Source organism: Oenanthe melanoleuca, chromosome 1 (assembly GCF_029582105.1).
Source record: "Oenanthe melanoleuca isolate GR-GAL-2019-014 chromosome 1, OMel1.0, whole genome shotgun sequence".
Lineage (NCBI taxonomy): Eukaryota > Metazoa > Chordata > Aves > Passeriformes > Muscicapidae > Oenanthe > Oenanthe melanoleuca.
In genome coordinates, this window is record NC_079333.1 from 17053043 (window position 1) to 17070600 (window position 17558).

At 42.1% G+C, this 17558-nt stretch overlaps 3 protein-coding genes across 3 annotated transcripts in view; 2 read left to right on the forward strand and 1 right to left on the reverse strand.

The window, feature by feature from the left end:
* Window positions 1-10645, forward strand: SH2D1B (SH2 domain containing 1B). The gene is made up of 4 exons (XM_056499805.1): window positions 1-377; window positions 4101-4164; window positions 6448-6616; window positions 9708-10645. Exons 1-4 carry the CDS (start codon window positions 244-246, stop codon window positions 9746-9748), a joined length of 408 nt encoding a protein of 135 aa, XP_056355780.1. The 5' UTR covers window positions 1-243; the 3' UTR covers window positions 9749-10645.
* LOC130266843 (uncharacterized) lies at window positions 10355-12558 on the reverse strand. Its single transcript, XM_056516149.1, has 3 exons — window positions 12553-12558; window positions 12270-12481; window positions 10355-12146 (listed from the first exon to the last, which is right to left on the reverse strand). The coding sequence occupies exons 1-3, from the start codon at window positions 12556-12558 to the stop codon at window positions 11750-11752; spliced, it is 615 nt and encodes a 204-aa protein (XP_056372124.1). The 3' UTR covers window positions 10355-11749.
* The window catches only part of CIP2A (cellular inhibitor of PP2A), a 24470-nt gene continuing 19385 nt past the window's right edge, over window positions 12474-17558 (forward strand). The window contains exons 1-5 of the mRNA XM_056499818.1: window positions 12474-12658; window positions 13550-13697; window positions 14973-15085; window positions 16255-16349; window positions 16980-17076. Of these exons, the coding sequence (XP_056355793.1) occupies window positions 12557-12658; window positions 13550-13697; window positions 14973-15085; window positions 16255-16349; window positions 16980-17076 (555 nt within the window). The 5' untranslated portion in view covers window positions 12474-12556. The remainder of the gene's footprint in view (window positions 12659-13549; window positions 13698-14972; window positions 15086-16254; window positions 16350-16979; window positions 17077-17558) is intronic.

Consider the following 17558-nt stretch of genomic DNA (forward strand, 5'->3'; position numbering starts at 1 on the left):
GACCAGTGTAGACAAACCCTTTCCTGCCTCCACAGAGCTCATGAGCTGTCAAGCTGCAGAGCTGACCCACCTCACTGGGGACAGCTCAGCAAACACCACAGATGAACTCCTGTGTGTTCTTGGCACCTCCAACTTCAGATAACTGCAGGAAGCTGCCTTTGGAATAGGTCCTCTTTCTATGCCAGGTTTCTGACTTGCTCTAACACTGCTTTGAAAGGCAAGATACCTTGCTTTCTTTTTTCCATGGAATTCCCATTTTTTCATGGGAAGATAACAAGAAAAGCCTGTGAAGAGCTGCTGAGCAGGAAGAAGAAGAATGGCAGCTATTTAATACGGGAGAGTGAGAGTGTGGAAGGAGCCTTGTGTCTCTGTGTTTTGTAAGTACTCTAATCCTGATTTCTTTATGAGTTTTCAGTTGGATCCAAAGACAACAATCATCTTCTCTAACATTAATTGCTCTTCCCTGATATTAACAGACTCCAAGGAAGTGTGTCTGTGTATTCAAATACTGCTGGTTACTTTAGGTTTCCTTAAGTGACTAGTGAGAGGGTGGTATTTCCAAAAGACCCTTTTATGTAACAGATGGTAAATGAACTATAATCTGGTGATGCTGGTCTCTCTCTGCAGAAAATAAAGGGAGCCCAGAGAAAATAGCTCAGCCTCCCAAACCATTCTAGGAACCTTACTCAAAGTAACTGCCTCTGTAATGATGAGTGAACAGCATTTTAGCACTGTTGAGACACGGAGAAGTCCCACAGTGTGTTACAAAACACTTCCTTCTTTGTAGAATTTCTGTCTGATGAAAGCTCAGCCTTGTGTTTCAAAGGAATTTTACCTGATATAAGAACACAGGCTGAGGCTGAAAATAACAAAGTTCTGTCTGAATCCACATGACAAATTCACAGATAAGATGGGCAGAGAAAACTGCTATTTCTAGTCTGAAGCTTTAATAACTACAATTAAAATTTTAGTATTTTCTTTTTCTGTAGGGAATAGCACTTTTATTTCCCTTTTTGCACTTTTCATATATAATTGATCTGTTCATAATGCATTCAAAGTTTAAAAACTAGAATCTAGGTCTTTGAACCTATGAGATTTTGCACTCTAGTTGAGGATACATTTGAGTGTGATATAAAACCTTTTAACTCATCTAATTAAATAAAAAATATGAGAGGATCCTTTTATCAATCATTAGAAATGAATTTCTTATTAAACAAATCAATGGAGATGATTAATGGAAAGACCCTATAACTCACAGAGTAAGGTATAAAGTAGGTGTGTTTTTTATCCAGCACCACGTGCATGTGGGGTCTCTCCACAAAGACCTGTGTGCCTGCCAAAGAGCTCAACTCTCTTTTTATTCCCTCTTTTTTATTTAACATTTCTTATTATGGAATGTTACATGTGCATCAAGCTTCATGATACATTCATTCCCTAGCCCCACCTAGCCCCACTTCTTATTAGAATTACAAAGTTCATATTGGCATTAGAGTGCTTTCTGGTGGTCCTAAGGTGGTGGTCAGGATGAAGTAGGAGGAGTCTTCCTCACAGCTGAACTTTTCACCTTGTCTTGCACAAGGCTGGTTCAGGCCAGTCCAGGGGTCTGAGGAACCTTTCTTATCTCAACAGCCTGACCAGTCTGGCATTGTCTCATCTTGCAGTCCCCTTCTTATCAAAATATCTTTGCATTCTCTCATCCTGTCTTTGCAAGCACAGCCAATGTTAAGCAATGTACCTTGTCTCAACTGCTGCTCTTAACCAACCACCTTTCAACTTCTGACCCTCTTGCTTCAGAGAGGGGAGAAAAAGGGAGAGAGAAATGGTGCACTACTGGGTTGGTGGGTGGAAGAAGGGAGGTCTGCAAAATAACAGAATGAGGAGAGAAATAGCAAGTGAGGGACAAACAGATCCTCAGCAAGGGAGCTACAGGAACCTGCTTTCAGTATGGTGTGGAATGAAACAATGCAAGGGGTGAGGGAAGGGCAGGGAGATGGGAGGGAATGTGCATGCATACCCTGTCAGAAGGGAAAAATGGGGAACCTGACACACAGGAAGAATTACAATGTTAGTTAGAATTTCAGTTAAGCTTTGTGCCACACCAACATAGTTGCTTTTCCTTTCGTCTTTTTATTTTATTTTTTTTAAGGGCAACGATATTCTGTGCAGGCATGTGAAAAAACATGTGACTTCCAGTTTGTCTCTGTGGGTTTTAGTGTTAAAAGCTGATCAAAAACTGAAGTGTTTAGTGGATTTGACTATTATCCCGACATGAACTAATGCAGTTAAACTGTGAGAGGAGCAGCAGTGGTGCACAGGTGGTGGCTGGCACAGGTCAGAGCAAGGCTTGTGTTCAGACAGCTCATGGGATAGTATTACTGCACTGGCTGAGAACTGCCTCAGAAACTGCCCTAAAACTGGGGGCAATCAACACTGAAACTCTCAGTGATGTTCAAAGAAAGATCTATTATTTTGAATTAGAATTGCATCTTAACACCTTGTTTAGCACCTAAGATGGTTGATGTGCAAACTGATAAACCCTTCTCAGATTAACTGATCTGTGGGCAGAGATACTGATCCGATTGCTACAGCAAACAAACCTTCTTGTCCTTTTTCATTGGTGTATGGGGGGAGTGCACTCCCATGGGGGACCTGGGAGCCAGAATGGTAGGACCAGTTCAAATGCATCTCTCCTCTACCCAGGCAAGGCGCACAGCTCTGCTGCTACACCTTCCTCCACAGCACACTCTCTTTCATCCAGAATTCCCCCAGGTCTCTGACAGTGCCTCGGTTCACACCTACTGTTTTTGCTACTGTTCTCCTTACTGTTCAACATGCCACTCTCCCTCTCACCTCACTGTTCTTCCAGACCAAACATTTTGTTTATTTGTACCCTATTACTAGCTCATTTAGTAGTTAATGAGGAAACAGAAGTTTCCATTTTAATGGTAGTTTCATGTTCATTTAGTAAAAATTACAGTAGCTGAATAATATCCAGGCAGTAACATTTTAAAATTTAATTGATCAGTAAAGAACAAGTTTCAAAAATGATCAGTTCCAGGTATTTCTTTGACTCACTTCTCTGTCTCTGTGCAAAGAATGAGCACTCACATTTATAAATTTCCTCTTCACCAAGGAACATGTGGATTTCCACAGGTATCTCAAGAAGGCAAAAACCAAAATATGCATCCCTGTCATACCACTCTTTGAATTAAAATAAACCTGCTATAACTGGAAGCCTTAATCTGGTCTCAGTTCATAGTAACTTTTTGGCAGAACAAAGTAGTTTATTTTTAGAGTAATCCTCCATTTCTGCACAAGTCCCTTGCACCAGGTCTTTGCCCCAAGATTCTCCTACTCATGACAGTTCACTTCACATAGACACATAAGTACAGCTGAGTCCTCCTGATGAACAGGCATACCAGTTAAAAACACTTGTTTTCAGATGCTTCTCCCCCCTCTCCCCAACCTCCCCACTCATTTGTGATGTATATTTTCTTGCAGCTCTGCTACCTTTTTTGATCACAGTCACGATCTCCAGTTCACCTCCTGAGTTGCTGCTACTGTGGTGTCTGATAAAGCTTTTATTTCTGTTGACAAAATATATCTAGAGACATCAATAGCCTCAGTGTCCAAGCATATTATGAAGAATAACAATAACTAAAACCCTGGGAAATGTAAAAGAACATTATTCTTAGAAGTAGGAGCCATACAGTCATTTTCTGGGTGCTGTGACTGGAGGCCATTTTCTGCCAACATCTCTCCAATAATTCAACAGCCTTCTTGTGACAAATGCAAAATGAAGGTTAGGGCAGTAGGAAGATAAGAAAGAGATGAGAAGAGGTCTGTGGAATAAAATTATGCTTATTAAAGGCCTGTGTTAGGCTGGCTTAGTTCATATGTTTTTTGAAACCCCTGGTTAGAGTAATCTTGTATTTCAAGATATTAAACCTTCACTCATTTTTTAATCTTTAGGATCTCTTCTCTTTTGCTTATTTGTCTCTGCCTCATTCAATTTAACTGCACTTCTCATGTCTTTAATACTGTTTGCAGATATGTCACTTCATTAATGTGATGTGTTATGTATACAATGTTTTTCACAGCTTTGAGGACCTCATCTACACTTACCGTATCTTCAGGGAACAGCAAGGGCATTTCAGAATACAGGTGAGTAACTCTCACTACATCTCTAATGAGTGCATTAAGGATCACAGATTTTTTAAAAATCATATATTAAAATATCTTAGATTAATCTATGATCAATTATAATTTTAATCGATTGTCATTTCAGTCTACGATCATAGATTAAAAAAAAACCAAAAAAACATAAACACAATACTACAGAAAATATTTCCAAATTTGGTCTCTACTTGATTCTTATTATAGATGAGCTCAAAAGGTAGCTCTTGTGTTTGTAGAATTTCCTCATAATCTAAGTGGCTCTGTTATTTATTAACCAGCTGCCTTTTCATTTGACTATTTCTTTTTGAGAGCACTGATGAAATATCTATTACTAATCTTACTTTCTCTTGTTCCTAATTACCTTTTTCTACTTGAAAGCACTGCTAATGCATGCAGCATCTCATAGGGATCTGGGATATTGCAATGATCCTTTTGATTTAAAGAATCTATTAATTCTGTGTGATCGTGAGGCACCTGAAGTGACAATGCCAAAAATTGCTGCTTGTTCAAGTAAAACAAGTGTAAGAGAGACTAATGCATCAATCAAATCTCCAGGCAATGTGAAAGGACACCTAAAAGCTGGCTCACTCCCCTGCTTGTAGTAGCACAGCCAAGAGGACTGCCAATATTAAGCAGCATTTAAGTGGAATGAGGAAATCACTTCATAAAGAACACTCCAAGCTCTCATATGCTGGTAATTTATTGCTTATTAGTGGTTTTGCCTGTGTATGAAAGACACAATTTCCCATGAAGAATGGTTTACTGACAAAAGATATTCTGCTTTGGACCTTAGCCACTCTACTGGGGTTATGCTGTCATTCCTATCAGCATATAGCACAGACATTTTTAGACTTTTCAAACCCATTCTTCCTCATAAAGTTTTGCCAATAATGTGAAAGTAGAATTCAGTTTTTAAAAATTTTAAGTAACATTATTTTGGCTTACTAAAATAACTGGCTGAAATAATGTGTTGATGGTGGAGAAGAGGTTGTTTTGTGTTTTTTTAATGCCAGATTCAGCCATGAGCTTTCTAGAGTGCAGCAGGCTGGCCCCAACCAGCTAAGCACCCCCACAGCTGCTCACTCCTTCCTTAGCAAGACAGGGTGGGGGAAGAGAACACAAACAGCAAAACTAAGGAAACTCCTGGAGCACATAAAATACAGTGTAATAGGTAAATAGGTAAAGTTGTGCTTTGTACACAGGCAAAGCAAAGAAGTTTAGCAACTCCCTCCCATCAGGAGGCAGATGTTTAGTGACCTCCTGAAAAGTGAGGCCTCAGCACACACATAACCACAAACATCCTCCCTTTCCCTAAGCTTCTATTGCTGAATACAGTGTCAGATGGGGTGAGATGGGACAGCCAGCATCTTGTACACTCCCAGCTTACTCCCCAGGGGAACCAAATGCAAGAAAGAGACGTCCTTAATGCTTCACGAGCACTGCTCAGCAACAGCCAAAACGTGGCTGTGTTATCAGCATTGTCACAGTCACAAACTCAGAGCATAGCACTATGTAGGCTGCTGTGAAGAAAGTTAACTCGTCCCAGCCAGACCCAGTCCATTGGCACCCAGTCCATCCAGGGCTGAATGGAAGATGAGGATGCAGAAAATCAAAGAAAATACATACATGTTTCTTTGTTAGCTAGGAGATTAAGTAAGACCAAAGCCCCATTCACTTTTAATGACTACTTGTAGGCTGCTCACTGTCTGTCACTGCCCTGAAGTCACAGCACTGTAAAACCCATGCACAGATCCCTGCAGGGCTGAGCTGCAAGGGCAGTTCAGTCCTGTCATATGAACCCATACTTAAAAAACAGCTTTGTGCACATGACCTTTGCTTGCCAATGCTGATATTTTCTAAAAGTTTGGGTTCTGTTTGTCACCTAGTTATTTAAAGGCAACATTTTAATTGGGAACTAAATATGTTATCCCTAAACTTTTGCACTTGGACCAGAGTGCAGTGTGTAATGCTGTCACTCTTCAACACTCTGCTGTAGTGGATCACTGCAGCACACATCTACACCAATAATTTAACTGATGTTCTTTTTGGAAAAAAAAAAAAAAGATGGTGAGGGAAAGTTACTTTTAGTGCAATAACCATGGCTCCAAATGGATGTCCCTAGTGTTTTAAGGACAGTGCAATATTCTGTCACCAAACCTGTTTACAAAACAGCTCCTTGGTAAACAGAAACAACTTATTATTCTTTTCATTTAGGGGACTCCATGTGAAGGGAACTTGCAAACATATTTTGTCATCCTTTCCTTACAGACTTCTGAAGGTGCTCCAGAAATGACCTTCAAAACATTAAAGGACTTAATATATGCTTTTGAAAAGCCAAACCAAGGACTGGTAATAAACCTCCGCTATCCAGTGAAGAAACCGAACGACTTGCGAAGAAGCCAGAGGTGCAAGTCAGAAATGGACAGCATTTATGATGGTGAGAAACTCTGCCTTTGTGGGTTTTTTAAAGATGACAGCATTGACAGGTTTGTGGTGAATACCTGCTAAATGTCTTCTTGCATGGACGGAAGTTTTGCATCCCCCCTTCTCTCATATGTTCACTGAAATGGCTATTCACAGGTTACGTACCCTCACCCACAACAAATGAACAAATTAAAATTGCTAGAGACACACAATGATGAAAAAGCTGCCTACAGCTCTCTCGATCATGGATGTTAATGCTTCTAGGCTGGAGAAGGCTGAGAACCAGTTTTATCCAATGTGCTTCGGCCAAGGTACCAAACCCTTGCACTTCACTGGGGGTTGAGGCTGTCCTTTACTTCCATTGTCCAGATTCTAAGATATTTTTATATAAAAACCTTAGTTAGTTCTAAGAGGACAGGTAAGCAAGCCAGCTTGTGATTTGTATTCAAACATGACTAACTGATAACAGGCCTTGTGCTCAGGATCACAGCTTTGGAACCAGAGTTCAGCCTCTCATTGCTCTTCTTCTGCTAATTTATGCTCACAAGTCCCAGGTGTAGGACAAGGATATGATGTTTCTACCTGACAGAATTATGCAGAGGGATACAATAAAGACAGAGGTTCTCATAAAGCTTTCGACTGTGTTGCATAACCCCATGTCATACTTACATCCTTGTTTTGAGAAGCATGACTGCAGATACTGTTGGTAACTTGCTGGTATCCCTCCACACCATTCCTCATGTTCCTACTGTACAACCCTCAGCTGCAGCATCCATCAGGCCACGGGCTGCAAAATAACTCTGAGACTGTTCCATGACCTCTGGCAGAGTGTGCAGAGAGCCCCAACCAGGGCATGTGTGAGCAAGGGAAATCTTTTCATTAAGTACAGATATCATAAAGGAAACAAAACTTTGGATTCTCCACCCTGGCCTGTGATTTGCATCTCATCCCCAACAGCAGCTCAGCACGGTGGTGTGGGGCAGTGTTATGATGCAGTTATTAAAGTTATTAGAAAGGCCTCTGCCTGAATTAAGGTGCAAAGGAGACCATATGCCTGTGACAATAGTATGGGTTTTATTTGATAGTAAATATGAGAGGGAGAGAGAGAAAAAGGAGAGTTAAAAGAGAAAGAGGTGGAGGGGACAGAGAGTGAAAGAAAATATCACCACTCTGTGTATCCCAACAATGTTCTGTTGATCCTCTCCAGCTGGTGTGTTTGGTGGTGAAGGTCCCCCCAGATAGCACAGAATCTGATGGGTTGATATACACTCAGGCTGGGCAGGAAAACCCAAGCACCTCCCTGGGGCAGGGGCAGTTTGCCACTGTCTCTTACAGCAGATTCTGCGTTTGTTGCATCACGTGCAGTCCTGTGGTGCAAGGCTTCAGGAATGACTCTGGGGAACACTTTGGGCAGTCTTTGATGGATTAAGGCACCCCCTCAGCTGCCTCTCACATGAATGTCCCATGGATGTGACCTGTGGGGTTGGGGGTTCCACTGGTGGGCCAGCTTGTGTAAGGGAGGATGGGCTCACTGCCCCTGAGACGCGATGAAACTTCCTCCTCCCATCTCGGCTGGGGGGGAAATCTGTGCAAACCTGCCCCCAGCAAATGGGTCTGGGGGCTATGGCCTCCCCACCCTGAAGCAATCCAGAGATGATTCTTAGCACAGCTGCTGGGTTTGGCTCACATTCTTTTCCTTGTTTACTAGTTTGCTTCAGGTGATTGAAGAATGGGCTTTCCCTTTATGTCCCTTTCAGTCCAAAGTTCCAGTCAGGCATCTTCAGAGAGCTTTCTTTGGTTATAGCTTCTTTATATAGTTTCTGTTACAATGAGCAGAATTATATATCAAAGTTTGAAGCATGAACTATTTCAGCCTCTGACCAGTGCTGCAGAGGGCTCACTGGGGTTTCACACACAAGAACGGTGCAACCACTCTGGCCAAGCTCTCCCAGCACTGCGTGCACTAAGCTGCAGTTTTGGGGCCTGAGCCCCAGCAACCCTGCTGAGGGGAAGTCACAGAGACACATTTACTACATCTTCAACATTACCTTGTCACCTGTATCACAAGGCAAATATGCCACATTTGCACTAAAAAATGCTATGGTTTCTTATCATTGCTGTTCCAGGGAGACAGAAAGTACTGCATTAACACTGATATGTTTTTAGGAAGAATTAGGTGTAATACGTATTTTATTTTTGGTCCTGCAATAGGAATTTTTCTAGAAGATGTACAGTGTCCTCATCTGGACTCACAGGGAGGAAAACAAACCCTTTCATTTCAGTGTCAAAGTATGTATAGTCTTCCGTTAAAAATGGAGGCTTTTTAGAAATAATCAAACTACTTTGGAATTCTTTTTATTAAATTTTGATTTTAATTTCACTTGTACAGCATCCCAAACTTCTCTTTCAGACTGCATTATTACATGCCCACAGCTGCACATGCTGCACATGTGGGACTGAGAGCTCCAGCATAACCAGTGGAACACCTCAAGGGACTGGGGTCGCGATCCTGGTGGTTGGAATACTTGAGCTTTGTTTTCTAGCCTAGGAACAGCTTTCCTGAGGGCAGCTGCTTGAAGAACAATAGGTTTCCATAGTGCAGCTTTGAGTTCCAAGCATTGAATTTCTGCCTTTTCCCTGGCTTCTCAAAAACCATAACCAATCTGACAAAGTATAAGAGACAACAGGATTTTTCAGGCTCTTCTTTAGTTGGGATGAGAACTTTTCTCTCGGGTATCTATTTACAGAAGAAGGGATGTGTTCTGCAAGTCACAGATACCTTGGCTATTGATCTGATTTACCAAGAATGGACGATTTCTAGCATTTGACTGTTCCTCAGGAAGGAGGGGGTCTCACATGGACACAACTGTTTATAACAGTGTTTGCTGGCTCAGAAAAGGCTTTGCCTGCAGGTGTGTCCCTGGAGAATCCAGTCCATAGGACAGGGGGCCTAAACATTGGCCCTGCAATAGCAGAGAGAACATGGAGAAACCAAACTGAGTTACTGATACCTGCCCTGCCATAGGCCATGCTGCTTCCCATGGCCTTTCAGAAGAGTGCCTTGCAATGACATTGCTTTTTTGTTTGTATCTATTACTTCACAGAAGTTGATGACAGCGGTGATTACGTCCATGTCTTACCTTGATGGGTCTGCACTGATGGTTTGGGAAGCTGCTGTTCCAGGATGTGCCCCAGCACAGTTCCTCAGCTGCAGAGAGCTTCCAGCTGGGTGTCCTCTGCTCCAGATCTGGAATTACCCTTCTCCTTCGGCAGAGTAGCTGTATCTTCTACCAAAAGATCCTGTACAAGCTATTATGCATATTTGCTCAGCAATAAAAGAAATGCTTTTTGTTACAGACTCATACACACACATAGGTATGGGGGGAAGGTAGCTTGTGTCCATGTATGTGTCTTCTGGTGGTTTTTAGCCAGCAAATTGTCCAAGATGTTGACTGCTAGAGTGAACATTCTGTTAGCAGGCAGCAATATAAGCACTTTAAATGAATGGGCATAAAGCAGAAATTCATGGCAGAATTGATAAAAACCATATATGACAAAACTATTGGCATTTAAAACCCCCAAACTCTGTTACTTTGCATATGATTCACGTTACCTCATTGTTGGAGGAGTGAACAGTATTTCAGCAATGTCAAGGAATACTAGTAGTCCGTGGTTTGAATAATGCAAATTAAAACAAAAATCCTGTGTTAAATCCATGCCATAAAAAACTAACCAACCAGAGGAAAATTGTCTGAAATACTTTTAATGTTGAGAAATGGTTCTGGCAGATTACAAGAGGACTACAAGTTCTACATGCATGTCAGTGTGAACACATCATTTTTTAATAGGTTCTGTACATATAGGAATGCTTACTCCATTTCATTTTCTACTGGCATTAGTTCTGTATTATGTATATTATCTTTTGTTGTTTGTTTGTTTTAAATGTAAGAATTTGCTTTAATATCACCCTGAATTTTAAATATTTAATAAATACTTTAGTTCTGAAGGTGGCCTGCAATTAGCAGCCACAGCCAGAACTGGAATGTATGTCCTGAGTCTTCCAGTCACTGCTACACCCTTTGAGATTGTTAGGAAGACATTTGTATTGGTTGTATGTTTAAGACCCTTAATTATTTATATATTTTACTGGGTAATATTAGTTAATTTTTTTTTTTAATGTTTCTTGCACACCATTATTTGTCAAAGGAATTTTAGACCTCTCAGTGCTTAGGACTTCATTGAATTTAACAGTGCTGCAGAGTTTTTGGCTCTGGGCTCAAAAAGAAAAAAAAAAAAAAGAAAAAAAAAAGAAAAAAAAAGAAAAAAAGAGAGAGAGAGAGAGAGACTATTAATTAACCCTAGCAATGCCAAGAAATACTAAAATATGTGTCCAAAACTTCATCAATTGAAAAGAAAAATTTTAAAAAAGTAATAATTGTCCATGAAAAATAGTATTATGGGACATAAACACTCCAGCCCTTGCTCTGTAGAAGCACATAACTGATGTGTCTCTCTACTTGCAGAATCCAGCAGCCTGTCTGAGAGCTGGTTATCACAGGTGCCAGACTGAGGAACTGCTGTGCTGAGACACCCCACCTCCAGCAGCACAGTCCTTAACAAAGCACAACCCTGCAGGTTTTTTTCTGAAATGAGTCTCAGCAGTTCCCCAGGTGCTCACTCAGTCACACTGACGTTCAGCCTTGGGAAAAGGCCAAGTGACAAGGAATCCCAGCCTCATGGTACCTACTGAGTGATTCTGATGGCTGAGCAGGGGACAAGGGCTGGGCAGTGGTCCCTTTCAGGTGGCACCTGGCAGCGTGTTTTGGACTCAGATTTACAGCAGTGGTGCTGGCTGCAGCTCCGGGTGCAGTATCCAGGACTGAGGGTGAGTTCTACATGTTCCAGTCACTTCTCCAGGGCTCCCTTGCAGCAGTCATGTGAAGCAGGGGACATAAGAAGGATCAAAAACTTAAAAGAGGAAAGAGACACAATGACACTTACATTCACATTTCTCACCCGTGCTTTACGGCAGTGATTTTCCTATAAACAGTATAGGAAAATATAGAGGCCAATACAGACATTCCAACACACATTTGCAGGCCTAATATGGCAGAAAACAATCCACGCACAAGCTGAGAAAACACGTTCAAGAGCTTCGCACAGCAGCGTCTACCTGCCGATATCCCAAAGGTGCGTGGGTGAGTGTGCGTGTGTGTCCGTGTCGGGGGGGTGGAACCTCTCGTACCCTCGAAAGGTGCGAGCACACGGTGTAAGGAAGAACACGGCCCGAGAAGGACATGATCCTGGTATCCATCCCGAGGCGCTCCAACCCAACAAAATTTACGAGGGAAGGATTAGTTCTGCAGCGCGGGCAGCGGGCGCTGTGCCCGCCGCGGCCTGCGGGGGGCGCTGTGCGAAGCGGACGAGCGGCCGAGTCGCGGGGCCGCGGGTTCGATTCTCGCCATCGCCGTGACACCGCCAAAGATTCCCATTCTCGCAGGAGAAGCCACAGGCGGGAAGGAGAACCCGGCTTTTGGCCCTCCCTAGAAGGAGAAGAAAGGATAACGGGGACTAGAAAGAAAGCAGGAAGGCAAGGCAGGGCTGCGGGAGCCAGGTGGGAACGGACGGCAGCTGCAATCGGAGGCGGCCCTCCAGACTCAGCTCACCCGAAGCACACAGAGCTCCGCTTAGGAAAAGCATCCCTCTGGATCGCCCCGGCACTAAAGCCGGTGTCACCGAGCCAAGCGCCCTCACTGCCCGCTATCTCCCCGCTGTCTCCTTCGTGAAGCGGCGGCTGCCCGCCCGCCTCCCTTAAGCAAGATGGCGGCGGCGGCGCCTCCCGTGGTGCCGCGCGGCGGCCGCGGGCGCTCAGTGGCCGCTGCGTCACGATGGCGGCGGCGGCGGGAAATGCGAGTGCGGGCCGAGTGCGGAGCGTCTGAGGGGCCGCGCCGCCATGGACGCCCCGGGCTGCATGAAGGGCCTGCTCCTCGCAGCCGCGCAGTACCGCGCCGCCAAGACCGCGCACAACGCCGCGCTGCTGCAGCGCAGCCTGCAGGTGGGAGCGGCGCCCGGCCCGGGCCGCGGCGGGAGCGGGGCGTGCGGGTGGCTGTGGTGGCTGTTACTGTAAAGTTATACGGTGTGTTTACGGAGTTGTGTTGTGAGTCTGTGTAGTATGTGTTACAAGGGGCTTGGTTTTTATTTATCCCCAAAATTCTGGCCCGCATGAATCATTTCGCTTATGAAATAGCGTTTGATTGACGAACTGGTCTTGTGTCTGGAGTTTGCCAGTTCCCTGCAACACATATACAAACGGGTTTTCTGCTAAGGCATTTCCCTGATCTTCAGCTTCATCTTTGTGTACAACTTATATGGTGGCCTTTGAATTAATCTCCAAGTTGCCTTTTTCAAATACAGATTTATTTTAATTGCTAGAGCCTTGATATGAGAGTTAGTATCTCGCTTTGCTTTCTTCTCTGTGTCCCTTGTAAAGAGACAGAGGGAATACACAAAAACAACATGATGTGTCTCCATTATGCAAAATATAAATCGTGTCTGCCTGTATTGGTGTGAAGGTGTATAATTTTTGGCATTTTCTTATATAGGGTTCCCCGAGCTCAGGTTCCTTGTGTCCCTGTCCAGGCCTTTGGAAGGCAGGCTGATTGCTATGTGTTTGTATTTGAATCTGTTGGGTTGTTCCTTCAAAATAAATAAAACTGGCACTTTCCAATATAAAGGAATGAAAAGCAGATTTTTTCCATTATTGCCTTTTTTTTTTTTTTTTTCTTCTCCTCATCAGATTTGAATACCAGTGTCCCATTAGGGTGGTACTCACATTCTCAGTTTTTCAAGAAGGACAGAATCTCTTTTATACAACTCTGTGCTTTGACTTCTGTGCCAATTACATTGTTGCAGTTGAGTAAGTTTGTTTTTCTCCTTTCATCGCCAGGTTATCTCTGGACTGAAGCTTACCCGGTTTTTTGCTTCAAACCAGATTCTACCAAGTGAATGTCTCAGTTGCCTTGTAGAGCTCCTGGAGGACACTAATATAAACCCTTCTCTGGCTTTGTCCGTGGTTACTTTGCTATCACAGCTAGGTAAGGTTTGCATCTGAACTTTTTATCTTTTTTTCTGGGCAAGGGAAGATAAAACAGATGCTAATTCTGTGGTGTGAGTGTTGGATTTCTTGGAAGAAGCAGAACGTGTGAAAGATGAAGTATTTTTCATTGTAGTGGAGTGCTTGGCTAAGCCACTTGTTAAGATGTTAAATTGCAGTGAGAAGGAGATTTTAGGTCATCCCTATGAATGGCAATGATCATGCTTGTCAGAATTTGTATATCCATTGGGTAGGGTGAGGAATTATTCTCTTGTCCTTTTTTTTTTTAAGCTGGAGAAGACTACTCTCTTTTAAAATGAGAAACCTGGCTAGGGCATGCAAGGATAGGGAGAACTTGTGTCACATCCACAACTGTCATCACCTCATTTACCTCTCCTTCTTGAGTGTTAGCTGGCAGTGTGGGCTCTCCAATAGCCTGGGCTTGTGTGCATTAAGTTATTCAACTGCAAAAGACATTCTACTGCCTTTTATTTGTGTCTTGAAATGCCTTTTTTGGGTTTTTTTTGCCCCTCTACTTCATAGAAATGAAACTTTATTGTCTAGGGAGCTCTGTGATCAGAGCAGAACCTACATATACTAGGAAAAGTTATCCCTTCACTGCTTAGTTTCTCATCATATGTGAGTAGTTATTCAAGATTTGAGTCCTTTATGATGCTCCCTTGTTTATCTTCTCGGATTCATGAAGTTTAAGCCTCTCTGAGCTTCCTTTTATGTTTTTGGAACAGTTACTGTAAAGTTATATTTGTTGCTGGGGTTTGGTCTGGAAAATTTTAAGAATTAAGTCCTCTTCCAAATGATCTATTGCTTTACCTGGTTTGCTACATCTCTTTGAGGATTGCCTAAGCAGTACTGGCTTCCATTTATGCATTTAACTAATGCTAGATAACCCTATTAAGTTATCAGTTTGAGTCTACTTGTCCACCATAGCATGAGGCAAGAAGCTGAGCTCATTGAGTTTAAGACCTAAGCCTTTGAAGTGCAGGTTTCAAAATCTCAGAACTGAAACTTGGTAGGTAGGAGGTAGATATTCTTTCAGTGTCCAAGCATTTTAAGGAAATGGATTAGTGTTACAATTAACTGTATGTCCAGGAGTGAGGTAGAGAGGCAAGTGTGTAGGAGCTGTCATTTATTTGTAGTTAGCTTTAAAACATGCATGAAGAGCTGGTCAGAGACTTTAGCTTCTGCTTCAACTAGCTAATGCAACAGTTTCTTTTGCTATTAGATGGGGCTTTCGCTAATAATTCCTAAATTGCAGCTTCAGACACAGAGACTAGAGAAGCTCTCCAGGACACCTACAATCTGACCAGCGTGCTGGCAGGAGTGGTTCATCGAAGTTCTACTAATCTGAGTGACCCAGTCTTATTACAGGTAAGGAAATAATGCTTAATAATATTTGGCTACTGTTGCATAATAAACATTGTACTGTGTGCATATAATAATCAGAAGATTGATTTCCAGTTGAGGTATTTGGCTGTTTCTCCTGATACAAGCCTGTTTCATAACACAAGCCTGGAGGTCATTTTGTCTAATCAGTACTTTGACAGGTAACTGTGAATGAGTGAAAGCTGTGGCTGTCTGTTTTCATGGGAGGTTTGCAGAGCATGTGTGGCCTCCTCTTTTCTGGTCAGTGCTGTCTGCCAGTGAATGCCAGACTTACAGTGAATGTCTGACATCTATTAGTTTGAACTCACCAGTTTTAACCTGCCCTTAAAATTTTCTTTATTTTTTTCAAATATGCACAGGTTTTCCCCTAAGTTTTCAGCAAGTACTTGCTAGTTGCCTGTTGTCATTTGTCTTTTTCTGAAAAGCAGAAAATTAATTTACTAGCAGTCCTGTGGCTCTTGTTCTGTGGAAAAATAAGTCAGGCATCCAGTAAAGATCCTTTTTCTTGTGGTTTGTATGTTTCTCAAAGCACTAGGAGGCCCACTAGGGATCCAAGTGTCTGGCCAGTCAATAGGACAGATTTTGTAGTCACCAGATAGATCAAATCTTAAGACCTTGAAGCTCTTAGATATCTAAATGGTGAGGCTTTGTTTTAACTGCTAACCTCTACTGTGATTTTTGTCATGTTTGAATGTATTGGCTTCAGTTATGTGCCAGAAGTGTTCTGTATGAAGGATTTTGCTACCCTTAGATCTGTTGGCAGTCTTTAGAGCAAACCTGTTTTCCTGTAAGTATCCTTTCTGCAAGAGCTTGCAAAGTGCTTTTTGGATTTTGATGAGACTTCTAGACCTTAGGACAAAGCCTGTTTATCACTGACAGAATGAAGAGCTTGCTGGTGAGGCAAAGGTGGAGAATTTAATGGGCTCAAAAGGTAACTTCTCTGTCAAAATAAAATCTCAATAATAATTTTGGGCTTTTGCTAAGTACATCATATGGTAGAACATTACAATGTGCTTGCAGCAACTTGTGTAATTGTTATGCTAATGTTAGAGTCTGAAAATTAATTCAGTTGTGACATCTTGATATTTGTCCTTTCAAAGTTTCCTCCTGAGATGGTGTAGGATAGGCATGTGAACAGCTTTCTGTTTCCTCAGGGTATTCAGTTGCTGCTGAGACTAACCTACAACATTCCCATCTTTTGTGCTGGTGCCAACATCGATGGATTAATTTTGTTTCTAATGCATCATGTGTAAGTGTGTATTTGATGTCTTTTTCTTATGGGAAACAGCGAGCTAAGTTTCTAAACTTTCAGAAGGCCATTAAAGTATTGTACTAACCTGAATCTCCAGAGTGAGCTGTGCTCTGAAGTTAACAGACTTTCCTTTGAAAACCATGTATGCACTTGTTACAGATTGTCAAATGCAGTGATTGTGGGACTTTGGGTGATGGAATATTAATTGACTCAGCCCACCTCCACACCTCTGGGAGCAGGGAGCTAACAAAGAAAAAACTAGGAGGAAATTCATGCTTGTCACTAGGAGCAGACTTGTTAGATTAATAAAAATTTTATTCACGTGCCCTTGAAAGAAATCTGATGAATCTTAGAAGTACACGTAATAAATGACCTCTGATAGCAGTGATCTCTAATACTTTGGGGTTTTTTCAGATGTACTCAGTTAAAAGCTGCCCACACTGCATGGATTATAATCTGAATTTTGCTGTGTATGGTGAAATGGTGTCTCATTAAAAACAAGCTCCCACCAAGGCACAAAACAAAATAAAAGTCCACCGACCAGCTCTCTCAGCCCCCACTCTAAAATTTCTTGTAATTAAATTCAGGATGCTTGAATGAACACATCTTTTGGGCTTTTCTTTTAAGTCAATCCACTGAAGATGAGTTAACAATACCGTGTTTAGGACTCCTGGCAAACCTCTGTCGACACAACTTGTCTATTCAAAGTCAGATAAAATCTTCGGTAAGAGCTTTGCTTTTGTGTCATGATTCCCTGGCTTAAGGTAAGAGTTGATTGACTCTAGGTAGCTTGCTTGCAGCAGTGATAACCCTGACCTGCTTGTTCTGCCCAATGGGTAGTTGTTTGAGAGTATGAGAAAATAACCAGTAGAACAGGAAGCTGGGCATTCTCATTCTCTTTGGTACATTGTCATGTCTTTGCCCTGGCTTGTTTTATGCATTTGGTTTTTGCAACTGTTCTCTTGTAGCTGAAAGGTGAATTTAAAATTTAATCATTCTTCCTTAGAAAAATTAAATGTCATTAAAATATAAAAACTATAGGTGGATTTTTGGTAAGCAAGAAAGAGATTTGCCTTTCAAAAGATAAATCAATAAAATATCTTCATGTCAGGGCCCTTGAATCCTCAAATACATATACGTATCAGAACTACTTGGTTCCTGTGTCTTCATAAATCAGTGAAAACATTTTTTAATTCAGAAAGAGAA

Coding starts and splice junctions, on each gene's coding strand:
- LOC130266843 (XM_056516149.1), bottom strand. Junction 12,147..12,269: donor CGGAGCTCTGTGTGCTTCGG/GTGAGCTGAGTC, acceptor TTCTCCTTCTAG/GGAGGGCCAAAAGCCGGGTT.
- SH2D1B (XM_056499805.1), top strand. CDS start 244: ATGGAATTCCCATTTTTTCATGGGAAGATAACAAGAAAAGCCTGTGAA. Junction 378..4,100: donor GCCTTGTGTCTCTGTGTTTT/GTAAGTACTCTA, acceptor TGTTTTTCACAG/CTTTGAGGACCTCATCTACA. Junction 6,617..9,707: donor AATGGACAGCATTTATGATG/GTGAGAAACTCT, acceptor ATTACTTCACAG/AAGTTGATGACAGCGGTGAT.